This window comes from Sinocyclocheilus rhinocerous, unplaced genomic scaffold, assembly GCF_001515625.1.
Source record: "Sinocyclocheilus rhinocerous isolate Xijiao unplaced genomic scaffold, SAMN03320098_v1.1 scaffold144, whole genome shotgun sequence".
In the NCBI taxonomy this organism is placed as follows: domain Eukaryota; kingdom Metazoa; phylum Chordata; class Actinopteri; order Cypriniformes; family Cyprinidae; genus Sinocyclocheilus; species Sinocyclocheilus rhinocerous.
This window is the reverse complement of record NW_015645650.1, coordinates 221,378-237,984: the sequence shown is the minus strand read 5'-3', so window position 1 is coordinate 237,984 and position 16,607 is coordinate 221,378. Positions and strand designations below refer to the sequence as shown.

At 36.6% G+C, this 16,607-nt stretch overlaps 1 protein-coding gene across 1 annotated transcript; it reads right to left on the bottom strand.

Annotated features, from left to right (window-relative positions):
- Positions 1-122: 122 nt before the first annotated feature.
- LOC107706862 (integrin beta-3-like) lies at positions 123-11,956 on the bottom strand. Its single transcript, XM_016510693.1, has 14 exons — positions 11,928-11,956; positions 11,487-11,731; positions 11,159-11,411; positions 10,670-10,832; positions 10,386-10,547; positions 9,373-9,468; positions 9,103-9,192; positions 8,732-8,866; positions 7,040-7,466; positions 4,564-4,786; positions 3,380-3,480; positions 3,157-3,276; positions 2,343-2,509; positions 123-1,123 (listed from the first exon to the last, which is right to left on the bottom strand). Exons 1-14 carry the CDS (start codon positions 11,954-11,956, stop codon positions 1,055-1,057), a joined length of 2,280 nt encoding a protein of 759 aa, XP_016366179.1. The 3' UTR covers positions 123-1,054.
- Positions 11,957-16,607: the final 4,651 nt, after the last annotated feature.

Below are 16,607 nucleotides of genomic sequence, written 5' to 3'. Positions count from 1 at the left end.
ATTAGACATTAAAAGTGATATGGAATGAAATGGAAAAACAGGCCTTAATTAACCCCAAATACAAACAATGAAATTAGTTTAATAGTAATTAATAACAGTAATATATTCTACTAATATGAGCATGGAAAAAACATTGATACATATATCATGTTTTGTTGATATCAAGATTGAAGTGTGTGGCATCGCTAGATATAAGGAAAGGTAATAATATTTAACTTAAATATATCACATTAGATGTATTTTTTTAAGACATAATCTGACAAACTAACTATTTAATTAACACATACTAAATTTGGTCTGAGTCTGACAGCATCAAAACACAAAATCCAGACGTTCATATATTTCCCATTGGAGGGGGCACTGTTACTTTTTTGCACTTGAGCTGAGAAGGACTTTTGGCTTTTAAGGTTATTCTGCCAGACAAATAATAAAAATGTCTCTATTTTTGACATACATTTTGTAAAAAACTATGGCGACAGACAACTCTCGTACATTTTTATACAGCACTTGATTTGTGAACCCTACCAAAATTGTGCACTAAAGGCCAGTGGGATAAAGCTACCACTATAATTGCATAATATTAATAAAGCTATAACCACAGCGAAGAGAACAGCTTATATTAAGAACATTTCTTGCTCATGATGAGGGATTCAGTGTTACCACAGGCCATCAGTAGTTGCAAAGATTGCTCAGGCTTTTTATCATTCATATCTGCCACTGCACAGAGTGAGGGAGCAGGGAGAGGGAGGAAATGGCTTGACGTGTGTCACTACAGTGTGAAGCTATCTCTCCAGGCACGGTGCTGCTGACAAATACAGTCATGTAGGAAGCAAATGTAAAGATTAACATTCATCCAGTGACAAACAGAAAGACTTCCACAGAGGGATTATGCCATTTTTGACTTTACATATGTACAACAACAAAATATGTACAACCCTTCCTGAACGTGTTCAATTTGCATATTCAATTTTACAAAAACATTAATACTTTTAAACCTTTTAAAATATGAACACTGTCTGTAAGCGATGTCCAATTCTTCCTCTGCTCTCTGCAGTCAGTCCTTGCCTCGGTATGTGATGTTTGTGAATGTTGATGTGGCACCTTTGTAGAGGGGGTTGTGGCCCTATAAGAATAAAAATCTAGTTATCATTCAGTATGCATTTACACAGAATTCACCAAAAAAAAAAAAAAGCTGAAAATTGAAAATCTACTCACCCTCAAGCCATACAAAATTTAGCCTCTTCATAGGAACAGATTTGGAGAAATTTAGCATTACATTACTTGCTCCTCAGTGGATCCTCTGCAGTGAATGGGTGCCGTCAGAATGAGAGTCCGAACAGCTGATAAAAACCATCACAGTAATCCACAGTCCTCTAGTCCATTAATTAACGTCTTCTGTAAAGTTGCATGTTTTTAAATAACAAAACCATCATTAAGGTGTTTTTAACTTTCCATCGCTTCTGGCTAAAATACAATAATAACGCAGGCCATCTCCTGTTATTCTCTCACATCAAAATCCACCAACATCTTTGTTTAAAATGATTTTGGACTGGTTTTGCTTGTAAATGGTGCTTGATCTTGATCCGATTCAGACGAGACAACTTTTTCACTAGAGAAAAGGCAATATTATGGATAGAGGACTCATATTTTAGCTGGAAGCAACAGTTTAAGTTAAAACATCTTAATAATGGATTTATTACAAACAGTTTTTTGCTTCACAAGACATTAACTGATAGACTGGAGTCGTGTGGATTACTTGTGGATTATTGTGATGTTTGGACTCTCATTCTGACGGCACCCATTCACTGCAGAGGATCTACTGATGAGCAAGTGATGTAATGCTAAATTTCTCCAAATCTGTTCCGATTAAAAAAACAAATGCATCTTGGATGGCCTGAGGGTGAGGAAATTTTCAGCAAATTTTCATTTTTGGGTGAACTATTCCTTTAAACAAGAGTCAAATTACACATATTTCAACATAAAAGTTTAAGTAGGGAGCTCAGTATTGAGCAGAGGGGATCAGAGGGTTCACATGTGGCTCCAGACCTCACGGGGAAAGCCTAATTAGCATTGGATAATTTAAAACAAAACTTGCCCAGGGGTACGGAGGCTTTTTCTTTGTTCTGAAGGGGAAAACAGCATGCCACTGAAACAGTAAAATCATCCTGCCAACATCTATAGTTCACCAAGCTACTTACACACAGTAATTTGAGCTTTTTACATTAAACAGAGAGGTGTGGGAGTGTAAATGTTTTTGGTTATGTATCCTGAGGTCTTTGATCAGTTAGCTTCTGTCTGAAATGTACTGCACTATGCAGTGTGTATTTTTGCACTTCACTAACCGTTTCCCACTTGGCACGTGCCCGCTCCTCCTCGAACTTAGCAAATTCACGCCGATCATGGATGGTGATGAGCAGTTTCCAGATAAGCAGGGCAGCCAGACCCAAGAACAAAATGGCACCAGCTACTGACAGGAGCACCACCAAGATATCAGGGCCTTTAGGACAGTCTATTACACAGGAAAAGGAAATGTAGGTGAAAGATGCTTCTATTTTAAAATGTGACTTATGATGAATAGAAAGTTCACAAGAACAGGATGCATTTGAAATAGAAATCTTTTGAAACACCATAAATAACTTACTGTCATTTTTGATCAATTTAATAGGCTACGTCCTTGCTGAATAAAAGTAAAAAAAAAAAAAAGCTATAGGCTCGCTTCTCTATATAGTCTTGTGTCTGTCTCTTTGCTTCCTGTCTGAACCATTCCTATCCCAGTAGGAATTACACTGTGTCAGCGGGTTCTTCAGTAGCTTGGATGTTGTTTATTGCTGTGTGTTTTTACAAGGTGGGGTGCTCCCTGGGTTCTGGGGATGTGTGTGCCACTAATAGAGCCCATGTTCCACATGTGTGTCCATTAAAGCAGAGCAGCAGACTCTCACTGCGGGCTCCTGAATTTACAGCCGTCACACACTGCACATATACCTACACTGCCATACGCTTACGCAAACACCTAGAAACTAAAAACACTAATTCTGTAAATAATATACTTCCCTTTAGTTTTCTCAAACAATCTTTGTACAAAGATCGAGACCAGCGTCTGAAGCAAAGTAAACACATTGATTTTCTTCAGCAGTAAGAGCATTAACAGAATGTTACCTGGCTCTTTCACCAGAAACAAGATGGATTTGCCACTGTTGTCCTCATAGTACTGAAACCTTTGCACGCAGTCGTCCTCATCCTTATAGGTGCAATTCACTGCATTCTTATCATGGAAAACTGTATGGTAACGGAGGGTTACAAAAGAAGGCTATACAGAAAAAGCTAGAATGCTATAAATAAAATGAAATAATAAAATAAAATGATAATGTAATAATGGTACCCAAATCATCCACCAGTCTGATTTCATCTCTGCAGATTCGAGTGCAGGAGTCATCATCGAAGAGTTTCCCTCTCTTAAAGTGCTTACACTCTACACAGTCCCTAGAGAGAGAGAGAAAGATCTTTTACTTAAATACAGATTTGACATAAACTTTTAAACTTGAATTGCCTACGTTTGGATTAGAATACTAGTTTACTGCTTACTGTACCCTAGTAAAAAATAAATATACTAAAATGTATTTGAGATACATTTATTTCATGCTAAGTATACTACAAATACATTTACATATTTATGTCCTTAATAAAATTACCCTGCAATTGTACCTTTAGTATACTACACAGGCATACTTAAAGTATGTTAATTAGTTGGAACAACTAATTGTGCACTTAATGCAATCTAATTGTGCGGAAGTAGTGCTGAAGTCCAACTAAAGATATACTGAAGTATATCTGATTGTGCTAAAGTGGAACTATTGCAAGTATACTTCAGGTACACTTTAAATATCTTGCATTTAAAGACTGATATTATAAAAAAATCATACAATCATCATCAATAGTGACATTAAAACACATTTCAGGCTTAATATTAGGAAATGTGCATTGTGCACATGTAGTACTCCAAATGAAGTTGAATTATAATTTATTATATCAGTAAGTCTCGAGCGATATGTCAGTAAATATGTCAATAGATTTGAACTATACTTAGTATGAAATAAATGTATTTTAAATATATAATTTTTTTTTACTAGGGTAAAGTATACTACTTACTGAATACTGTGTAGTATAAACCGTATACGTCCATAATATATTTTTTAAAAACTGCATGTGAATAAGAACGTCTTACAGAATAATAAACATTCCAAATAGTAGTGTTACATTGTGGTCACATGACCAGATCATATTGCATGCTAAATTCAACTATTGCCATCCAATTAGAAATACAAATGGTTATTTTGCACATTTAAGGCTTTTGGCAGTTAAACCAAATAATGGGTCAAGAAATACAAGTTAATCACAGTTAAAACACTCAGCAATCAAAGGCCAATGGACATTTGAAAAATGCACATTTTGGAAAATGTACAAGGTCATCTCTGTATTTTATGCATACAGAAAATGTACAATAAAATTTGGTAGTATGCTATTCTGACCATGTTATTTTATGCTTAATATAGGAGTTACGCTTACTTCTTCAAGGTACAGGCGTCAGGGCAGGTGGGGCATTTGTCGCAGGTGGAGCCGTAGGCCCCAGGCTGAGTGCATTCACAGCTCCCACACACACACTGACCACGACCGCTGCACAACAGCCCCAAACTGGACATGCAGGTGTCTGTACGAGTAGAACAGTTGCAGTTCTCCCCCTTCCAGTCTGGATCACACTGGCAAAACCCACAGGAACAAGTGCCATGACCTGGAATGAGCCATGTAGGGAAAAATAACACAAAGATGGGAATGAGTGGGCAGACTCCACATGATTGTAGAATTTAGACGCTTTTTTGACCCATGAAAGAAAGCTTTCCATGATGAATCTCATAATGTAATAAGGTCAGTTTGAACCTGAGCCCATACAAGTGCCTCATGTACGGAGTTGTACATTCCATACATGCATAGAAAAAAAACGACTCATTTCCAAATATTATGCTGAGGCTTTCCATGTTTAACAAATGAAATTCCCCAATCACACTCAGCTGTTGTCAAACAGCTCCATCTTTCATTTTTTATTACAGAGATTTCTAAAAATGGACATCTGGGGCCTTGAATGTGAGGAATGTGACAGAACTGATATGATAGTCGTAATATATTTCACTTGACGTTCAATGGCAGAATGCTGAGCTCCATTACATGCGTGATTTACAGTTATAATTATAAACACATTTGCAGCAGTGTGCATGTTTGCTTAGGAGATTACAGTGCTTTATTCCTTAGCAAAACAATGTTTATGAGTGATTTGGGATTTTGGTTGAAAATACAACAATGATGCAGCTAAATCAAAAACAAAACCACATGGAAATAGAACAATGGCTAACCAAATGTAAAAAATAACATTGTATTGTGTGTAATTATTCTTCCCAGAGAAAACAATACAAACTCATCACATCAGCCTAAACACCACTTTACTCCCTCACTGGGCTATTTTTGGTTCACTGACATCATCAGTGTGTGACAACGCAGAAAGGCATTTTCTGGATTACTTGGACCTCTGGGAGTATGCTGTAAGAACCTTCTTGTAGATCTACAAGATGTTTTCTCTTAAAAATGCTCAGTTTGTTACAGCAGAGGCTGAAATCTTTTGGAATCACGACTACAGAGATCTGGTTTTGTTTAAGTGAGAAACCAACCCCCTTCCAAGAGGTACACAACTTCAAGAGGTGCCCTATAGCGGGTTTTTTTTTTTTTTACATAAACTCTTCGGCCATTCCAACTCAAACGCGCCCCAGTGGAACATCAGCACCTCGTCTTAAGAACAAACACACGTCTCAAATAGGTCAACACATGGTTTAGCCTGCCAAGTCCCACAGAGCCTGTTTATTTATAAGAGAAGCTCGTTCTTCGACTAACACAGGAGACATTTTAGTGTTATTGTAGGTAATTCCTTTGAGGTGATGTGAGGCAGGGAACAAGGAATCTTACTCGTACAGAAAGACTTTTGTACAATATAATAGGCTGTGAAAAAAAACAGACTTTTTTCTAAAATATCCTGCTCATTGTGAGTTTGTCAAGGCTGAGATGCAGGGGCCCTAAAAAGTATTTGGACCCCTAGGTCTCTTTAAAAATGTATAAGTGTCTTTGCATTATATAACAAAATATTAAACCAAGTGGCATTATGTTGTGCTGTTCAAGCAAATGTTTCTGCAAAAAGACATTTGTAATGATTTCTATTGTAAAACAAAATATACATGTTTAAAAATGAAAAATATTCACTCATAAGAATCATTTGTTCGGGAAACTGACTACATTAGTTGCACTGTATGGTTTTGATTCGCTAAAAAGATCAGACTCAAAAGAATAATTTGTTCGGGAATCTGACTACACTGGTTGCTCTGTATGGTTCCGATTCTGTAAAAAGAACTGTTCATAAGAATAATTCGTTCGGGAATTCGATTACAGTGGTTGTACTGTATGTTTTTGATTCACAAAAAAGAAACAGCTTATATGAATAATTTGTTCAGGAATCAGACTACACTGTTTTCACTGTATAGTTTTGATTTACTGAAACCAATCCACTCATAATAATCATTTGTTCAGGAATTGGACCACACTGGTTGTACTGTATGTTTTTGATTTACTAAAAAATGTCTGAATGTCTCAAAACTCGTAAGAATAATTTGTTCGGGAATCGGACTACACGTTGCATTGTATGTTTCTGTTTCTCTAAAAAATGACTCATATGAACAATTTGTTTCCATATGAGAACATCATTCAGTTCTGGATTTTTTTTTTTTATTCGGTTTTCAGTTCCTAAACCTGGAAAAAATTATTACTTCCCCCCACATTTGTTTGCAAATGCTACTGGGTTGGATATTTTACATCTGATTCAAATACATTTACACATTTAGTTTAAAAGTGTCCAAAAACACTTGTTGGGATCACTGTTAATGTCACATCCAACAGTCTAATAATAAAACTCTATCACACTCTCTATCATCCCCAAATCTTTTCTTACCTGAGCACAGCTCTCCTTTGTACCGCAGGCAGCTGAAATCGTCACACTCACACCTCTTCCCCCACACCTTGCCGAAATCATTATTGTGGCACACGCACTGGCCACACACACAGTCTCCACGGCCGCTGCAGACCACTTTGTCTGGCCCGGTGCAGGCGTCCTGCTCGGTGGGGCTGTAGTCCCCCTCTGCACATTCACACCTGGGACCCAATCGTCCCGGGTTGCACAGGCAGATCCCACACTCGTAGGTGCCATTGCCATGGTGACAGACGGGACTGTCAGGCTCTGCCTTAGCTTGGCATTTACACTCACACTCGAAGTTGACTGTGATCTGCAAGGTGTCTTTGAAGCCCACCGGTTTGATGGTGAAGGTCTTGCGCTTCACTTTAGGACAGCCTCTGGCCCGAGCTTCTACACTGAAGGATACCTGGGGAGATGGGATTGAGGGAGTGTGGAGTTGTTACAGAGCACTGGTGTTCACAAACATGAATTATTATACATTACAAAGTTGTACTGTAGGACCATAATAGGCTTTGGGGTCCGATTTTTTAAGAAAATGTATACTTAAATTGATCAAAGGTGACCAAAAATTATTTTGGTTTCCACAACAATATTAGCAATAAGTAGCACATTTGTTTTCAACATTGATAATATTAGAAATATTTATTGAGAACCAAAAAAAATAGAAAATAGGTACTATTTTGAACTGTAACTATTAAATATGAAATATTTTACAATATTACTGTATTTTAGATTAAACAAATGCAGCCTTGATGAGCATAAGAGTTTTCTTTCAAAATATTATAAAATCTAACTGACCCTAACCAATGAATGGTAGTGCAATAAAATGTAAATACAACAAATAATTGAATATTAAAAACATGTATAAATGAAGTATTATAATTATAATTAATGAAAATATGTTTTCTAATAATGTCAAATCAGTACTTTACTGGTCTGTCACAGCAATGTAATGTTTTTATTGTTATTCACCACTTGAAGACTTGATTTTTGTAAGTGAAAAATATATATAATATAGTAAATATATAATATAATATAATAATTGAAAATAAAATTATATTTGTTCATTTGTTCATTCTTATATTTCTTATGGAGAATGTTTAGCCATTATGTACATGACATACAGTATGTGAGTGTTATTCCATTGCTGACAGTCAGTGTGTAGGCTGCCTAACATGTGATTGTGTTGGACTGACAGACAGTCTGAACTGAAGGCTGGGTGGTGTGAGTCAGAGCAGCACGGAAGAACAGGAAACAGGCGAGTCTGATCCCGAGACACACTCAGCAAAAAGAGTAATGGCACAGTTACACCCACTTGTCCTGAATGTGTAAAAGTTTTTTACAGTTAACCGTTAATAAGGAAGGGAGTGAAACCACAACATTTCATGCAACTCATTTATCGAAGAAGGCTGATGATTGCACATTAGAAAGGACATTTCCTGTGCTCCTCCTCTTGTGGAATATGTCAAGAACTCAGAGTGGGTATATGACTGAAAAGAAGGAAGTGACCGAACTGACCGTAGGGGAGTTTTGGGATGAGTGGTTTGGTTGAGTTATACCAGGAATTTTAGAGTGAGAATAAAGTAACAACATGAAATCCAAATGAGGTGGATGGAGAATATTAGAGAGATGGACTGAAAGAGAGAGATAAAGAGAGAAGAGGATACTGACGGTATCTCCTCTTTTGAGGCCAGAGCAGGATCTTAGCCCAGGGATGACCTCTCCATTGAGACATGTGGCATTAAATGTCAGACTGAGCTCTTCCGGGACATTCAAGAGCTCCAGCTCAACCTTAGAACGCAGTTTCTGTTACACAAACACACAAACACAACAGCAAACAATAGATCAGTAACCACAGACAATGTGAATGGAGTAAAGCCTTTTAAAGGAATGCTCCAGGTTCAGCACAAGTTTAGCTCTATCGTTAGCATATGTAGATCATCACAGAAAATCATTCTATAGTCCAGAAACATTTCTTAAACTTAAAGAAGTTGTATTGAACCTAGAAATTCCTTTTTAGTAAATGTAAAAAGGGACATTACAGCGTATGCATCCTGGATCAGCTGGATGACATTATGAGAGTCCTCGGACAGCGTGCCCACCGCAGTGCCAGGAATCAGCTCACTGTAGTTCTACAATGGATAAAGAGAGCGAAAGAAGGATAAATCTTTGAAAGTGATCTTAAAAATCATATTAAAATGTTTATAATTAATTATAACTAGTTATGATTAATTATTCATATTTCCCCATGAGCTGATTCGCTACAGGCATTTGTCATACTGATTTACAATAACATTTATTACCCTTCTTACCTTATAGAGTGATTCCACATGGCTAGTCACAGCAAAGATGAGATTTATATTGTTCTCTGACATTTTCTCTGTGATTAATGCCAGGGATGGGTAGTCCTGAAAAAAATGTAATCCATTAGTATGCATAAATAAAGGTAATATAAACTTAATTTAAGAGTTTTCATATGCTGTACAGTGTGTCTAATGCTAAATACCCTATCAAAGTGAATGTTTTGTCTATATGTTTCACCCAAAATTGACTAAAATGTAGGGATGTAACGATTTACTCTACTCACAATGCGATATGATTCACAATATTGATTTCACAAAACGATTTTCTCACAATGTTTTTAACAAAATGAGATTTAAGACATTATAAATGCTTTTACAAAATGGTGCACATTTCTTTGTAAAATTGAATTATGTCAACTAACAAAACTAAATTTTAATTTTAAAGCAAAAAGATATCTCTTCATTTAAACAAACTAAGGCTTTGCCTGTGCTCTATCCATTTAAAATCAGAGGCAACCAATTTATTTTAATCAAAATCCAAACAAAGACGCTGCGTACATGCAGCATGAGCAGTTTTTAAGTCAATTAATCTAAATTGGATTGTATCATTTCGAAATTTGAAACAAAAACAGCTTTGTGAAACCTTACTATATTAAACATCTGCATGAAACAAGACCAGCAGGCGGGATGAATGAAAATGCAAATTCACTCTCTGACAGCAGGTGGCACTTATGGAACAGCGTTCCTTGGTTAACGCTGTAAACAAAGCAGCGCTGTGCTTATGAACACTACATTAATATGCATTAAAGGCAAGATGAAAAGAAAACACCATGTAAACTTTTCTAAAGACAGTCAGTTCCCCTTAGAAACACATTCAAATGAACTCCCACTCCCAATTGTATCATCATTCGTTTAACATCTCAACTGATTTGAATCGTCACATATTTGTATCCATTTTCAACCAGCTCGGGGTGCATCGTCACATCCCTACTAAAAAGTAATTAACAAGATCAGCAGAATACCATAGTTGTAGACATATTGTAGACGTTATCTGTGCCCACATAACATTGGCCGTCATTGGGTCGTACAATGCCCGCCAGGCGCCCATCGAGTGCCACGTGTGTCTTCGCATCTGTGGTGAAAACCAGTAAGTGGGATGCACCTGGTCTCCAACCAATTTTCTCCTGAGAGAAAGACAAAATTGTTCAAATAAGAAAACTTATTTTGGGCCAAAAATAACCAATGCAAAAGCTACTTATATTGTAAAGTTCTCTGTATTTATTTTTGCTTGTTTAGAGAGTTCAACCTTGCACACGGCTGCCTGTATAATGGCATCAAAGCCTCCTTCTGGCGCGTCCCTGTTCCGAGACACCTTCTGTTTCTTCACTTCCTCTGTAAAGCGGCCGACCTCCTCTGTCAGAGAAAGAACGTGTCTGTAGCCAAACTGAGGTTGGCATTTGTATGGGATCCTATGGAAGATAATGTATTAAGATGTAGAAGGATCAGAAAAGAACATTAACGGAGAGAATTCAGAAAGTTACAATAGAATTGGTTCTTCACATTTGCTGACACAAATGAGTCTCAACATTTAAGCTTTAGAAAACAGCTTACAGCATAACACTTATTTATGTACGTAACTCAACAAATGGAGACACTTCAACCATAATAGCAGTGTCTAAAGATGTAATATTAGATTCTGTCAGCCAACAAGTCAACCGCCCAATTACAAGTTTGAAATAAACACCCATCATCTGTAATGTTTACGTTCAGTGTGTAAATACATGCCATCACTCACGAGTAACAGGGATTTAACACGGCTTCTTGAGGTGAGATGTACATGTATGGGGACACGGGTTTATCCACGAAAGCCCCAAAGCCCATGCGTAGATTGCTGGTGGTTTTACTCATCTCTTCAGCCAGGCCTCGCCCCAGCCGTCGCAGCTGCGACAGGTCGTCATTCATGGAGTAGGACAAGTCCATCAGATAATACAAGTCAACAGGGTAGTCCTCAACCTGACGGACTTTCAGTGTGAAGACCTGGGAATCATCTGTGGGACACCAGAGTAACTATTTGGTCTAATGGAGGAACATGTGGTCACTTGTTTATGGGTTGATAAACTCACCGGGTCTCAGAGAGATGTGCATGCTCTGAGGTTGGATCTGGGTGACGTCGGTGGTGGACCCCGAGGCCTTGTCACTGAGATCTTTGTTCTCTGTCACATGCATTTTGCTGGTGGGATACTCCAGAGCTCCTCTTCTGCATCCTGCTTCTATGAGGTTCTTCTTCAGGTCACATCGGGAGGAACCAGGTACATTTTGTCCAAAATCCTGATAAGCATTTGGCAGACAGTTATACTGGTATAGGCCACTAAATAAAGATTGCAGCAGCAAACAGAATTACAAAAAACACTCTCCTCATCTGCCACTGGTCGAACAAATAAGGTAGTCCTGACCCCCAAATCACGCTAATGGTTGAGTCAGTATTTTTTTTTGTATCGAGACGTCACTCAGAAAAAAACAATTACTGGATTTTTCGTCACAGCTAAGGACAATCCTTATTTTACTTCCTGAATATCAAAAAGCTGGAATACATGACTCACACTTTTATGAGATAAGATGTTTCAGAACAACAGTAAAGAGAAAAACAAAGGAAGACTTTTCATTTTTCCTCTTAATAAAGATACAATGGTTGTGAGGCTTAAGTACTGGCATTGAAAACATTTCAAACTGTTTCCATCAGACATTCGCTTTAAGTTGGTATGAAAAGAACAAAAAAAGTCTCTAAATGCATGTTAAATTCACACCCATTCATTTCATTTTTTGTATTTTTAATTATTTATTAACAGTAATTTATTCGGAACTCTTATTTTTGTTTTCGAAATGTCATAACTAATTTTTTCTCTAAAATGGAAATAACTTAATCTCTTTCTTACAATCACCTGCAAGCTCACATTCTGATTTGCCTCCATCCAATCAAAAACCGATGGGTAGATGTAACAGTACAGATGTTGGAACCTGGTAGAGAAAGAAAAGCGCAAATTTTCGTTCCCCAGTTGCAATTAATTTGTAGCCTGCAGGTTTATAGAGACAAAAGCCTGTCTAATCATTAACATATGATCTGATTTATTAACTCCATTTGTGGGGGATTTAAACAATCAGTGTGTATCAGCATTGTTGAGATGTTTTGCATCAGACAAATAATTTCATAAACAAAAAAGTTCATAAAGTTCACATACACATATCAGGCTTTTATCAGACCTGATCTGTCAAGATACTCAGAGCATAGTCAAGTGCAATACTGATCAAAAGTCTTTGCCAAAGTCTTTTATAGTGGGAAAAATGTTGGTCCATGTAGTGTAGCAAATAATATTGATGTTTTAGGGAAAGAAAGAAAGGCAATTCAAAAAGTGTGTTCAGACGAAATTAAGGATAGAAGCAAATTATTTGACAGTCAGAATTAAGTCAAACATCTTCATCCGCTGTCTTGAACCACATAAATTCAGACATAAAATATATGATAAAATATAAAAACGTAATCAAACAAGACAAAAAAAGTAACAGGACACAAGCTATAAAACAAGTTTACAGAAACTGAAAAGACGGGACGTACCTAGCCCAGCATCAGTTAGGAATACAATTACACAATAAATCCACAAACTGAAGAGTTTAGGTGAAGTTTTCTCCATCTCGGTTAACTTGTCAGTCAGTTGATACAGGCGTTTATCGCTCTTCTCTACTAGTACATCGGCGGTCTGTGCCCTCCTCCTCCTACGCTCTTACGCTCCAGCACAGACATCGGACCAACACCAAATATAGAGTAAATTGTGGCAAAACTGGCTTTATTTCCGAGAGAGGGGGCAGAGGAGGGGCCGACGCGCGAACATTTGCCGCAGGTCTTGTATGGAAACCGTAAATTCCTTTAAAGGGGTCATATGATGCTATTTTAAAGATCATTATTTTGTGTATTTGGTGTAACAGAATATGTTGACATGCTTTAATGTTCAAAAAACACATTATTTTTCAAATACTGTACATTATTGTCACAGTGATTAAAACAGTGTATTTATTTTTTTATTTCCTTTTTTTTTTTTTTTTTTACGACGATCACAGTGTTAACATCACTGACTTAAGAAAAAAATTAATGGACAAACTGACGAATATATGAGAAATGGAACAGCCTGTCTGACATAGGCCTAATCAAAGTGGACATAATCACGTTTTTTAAACACAGGCTATTAGAGATTTCAGTAACACACGGTAATCGATTAAATATAACAGAACACAGATTACCCACACAAAACCTTTTTCCCCCGGTATGTTGGATTTTAATCATGGTAATTGATAATTGAACAATGATGCAATGAAAAGTTTATAAAGCGACGGAGGTTTTCATATAATTTGTTAAAAACGGTGGTGATGGATTATGACCAATGATGAATTATGAATTATTTTATATTTCATCTGCCTAATTATGTCATACAAAAGTTAGTCTGGACATTTAGGGGTTGAAGTAGGCTAGTGGTTAGAAACCAATCGAATTTAGAGAAATGTAAATTATTTTCCATTTTATCTGCCTAATTTGTCAAGTTCTAATTCATTACACCTCAAACGTAATTTTTTTTCCCCATAGTGACCACTGTTCACAGGAAAACGTGTTATCTGTGCTAAACTTGTGGTAGACCTAACACAAACAAAAGGATAGACAATTTAACAGTCTCCCACCCATCTACGAACTTCTCTATAACTTACCCAGATTATATGGGTACTGTTCTCCCTCTAGTGGCTAAATTGTGAATATTTTACTTAGAGAAAAAAGTTTTATGTCAAGCAATCTGTTACTGAATATATATTTTAAAGTATTAAAATAGAAAATGATTTTTTATTTAAAATTGTAATGTGCCTAATATTTAACGATATTATTGTATTTTTTATCAAATAAATGTAGCCTTGATGAGCATAAGAGACTTTAGTAGGCCTACCAACAACAACAAAAAAAATCGTTCTGATCTCAAACGTTTGAACAGCAGTGTATATATTAGTCACATATCACACATTTAAAGATTGACCAATTATGGAAAATACACAAGTAACACAACCCTCATTTACAAGTTCTATCACATGACTTTTTTCTGTTGTTATTCTTTGCACTACAGCTGTGTGAATATTAAAACTTGTGAAAAATTGTGGCTTAATGCATGTGGTCATGTGGACTCTGAAACACATAAAATTAAATATTCACAGTCATAAGCTGAAACAAAAGAGGCAGAATAAAAAAAAACACATCTATGTACTGCAAGAATAACTTATTTTCCTCACTTAAGACATAAGCCCTACTCATCAGCATCACCTTTTCCAAAATACAAAATCATTCTTCACCAAATCGATGTCTTAATTTTGTCGATTGTAATTCCTCATGCCCTGCTTACCCATGATTTCACATTACATATGAGTTACTGTTACCAAACACACATTTCACACACTTCTCAGTTCCAGTAATTTGGTTATAAAACGCATCTGAATCTGAATCTATTTACTACATTTCCCCTCTTATCTCTGATTTTATTACATATCATGTTGCATGCACTTTCTTCTTTTTCTGAGCATAAAACATACACCATATGTTCCAGCTGAAATGTTATGCATAAATATCAGCTGAACATTTAGCTTTAATTGTTAAAGAAATAGTTCACCCAAAAATGAAAATTTGCTGAAAATGTACTTACCCTCGGGTCATCCAATATGTAAATGATTTTGTTTCTTCATCAGAACAGATCTAAAAGAAATTTAGCATTACATCACTTGCTCACCAATGGATCCTCTGTAGTGAATGGGTGCCGTCGGAATGAGAGGCAAAACAGATGATAATTATCCACAAGTAATCCACACGACTCCAATAAACAAATTCACCATTGAGATGATATTTAATTTCAAACCGTTGCTTTCAGCTGAAATATGAGTCATCTATCCAAATATTGCTTTCTGCAGTGAAAATTTCATTGTCATGTCTGATACAGGAGAGAAATATGCACAGATCAAGCATCATGTACAAGCACAAACAGTCCAAAACAGTTCTACATTTTTGATGTGAGAGGACAACAGGGAATGGACTTTTTAAAGGTTTAAAGGGGTCATATGATGCAATTTCATTTTTTCCTTTCTCTTTGGAGTGTTACAAACTCTTGGTGCATAAAGAAGATCTGTAAAGTTGCAAAGACTAAAGTCTCAAATCCAAAGAGATATTCTTTATAAAAGTTCAGAGTCAGCCACACCTACCTAAAACGGCTCGTTCGAAAAAATAAAACAAGGAATTTAAAAACTTTGAAAATGATTAAAACATTTATTTAAAATGAATTTAAGGCAGTTAAAAATTGAAAATGATAATACATAAAATACAGTGCAATCAGTTCGGATTGCATAAAATACAGTGCAATACATAAAATACAGTGCAATCAGTTCTGACATCGCACAGTGCTCATTCAATAAATGCACAGCTAAACAGATGAGTTTTGAGTCTAGATTGGGGGGTTTGTCAGTCTCTCAACAGTAGCAAAAAGAGTGCGAGTGTTGTTTAAGTTACTGTTTATAAGGTTTGAGAAGAAAGTCTGTCTAGCTGTGGCTAGTTCCACAATGAAAGCATGAAGGCTGTCTTTATAGATGCTAATGAATTTCAAGTTTCGTCTTCCGTCACATCCGCTCAGTTGTCTTGTCATTGTCTTTTCATACTCTGTACTGCTGTTGATTTTCTCCAAGCTGATTTCTGTCTGCCAGTCTTCTTGCTGACTTTCACAGGAGCAATATCATCAATAACATTCTTAACTTTTGAGTTAAAGGAATCAAGGAGAAGATCAACAGAGTCTGCCCAGCATACACCAGTTCCTCCATTTCTGTGAGAAGCTTAGAAGTGGAGATGCTGGAGAGAGGGATAATGTGTCTGGTGAGATGGGCTGTGTCTCTGGTGTTTCCGGTGGCTGTGATATGTTGTCCTGGCTTCCCTGGCTGGTTAGCCCATTAGGCTAACCAAGACTTGTCACAGCACTTTCTATTATTGCTCTTTTGTTGGGTTTGATTGCTTCTATTGTCCTCATTTGTAAGTAGCTTTGGATAAAAGCATCTGCTAAATGACTAAATGTTAAAGGGGTCATATGATGCTGCTAAAAAGAACATTATTTTGTGTATTTGGTGTAATGAAATGTGTTACAGCGAGAATAAAAGTTACGCCTTTTTTCTTTGCGTGAACATTTGGG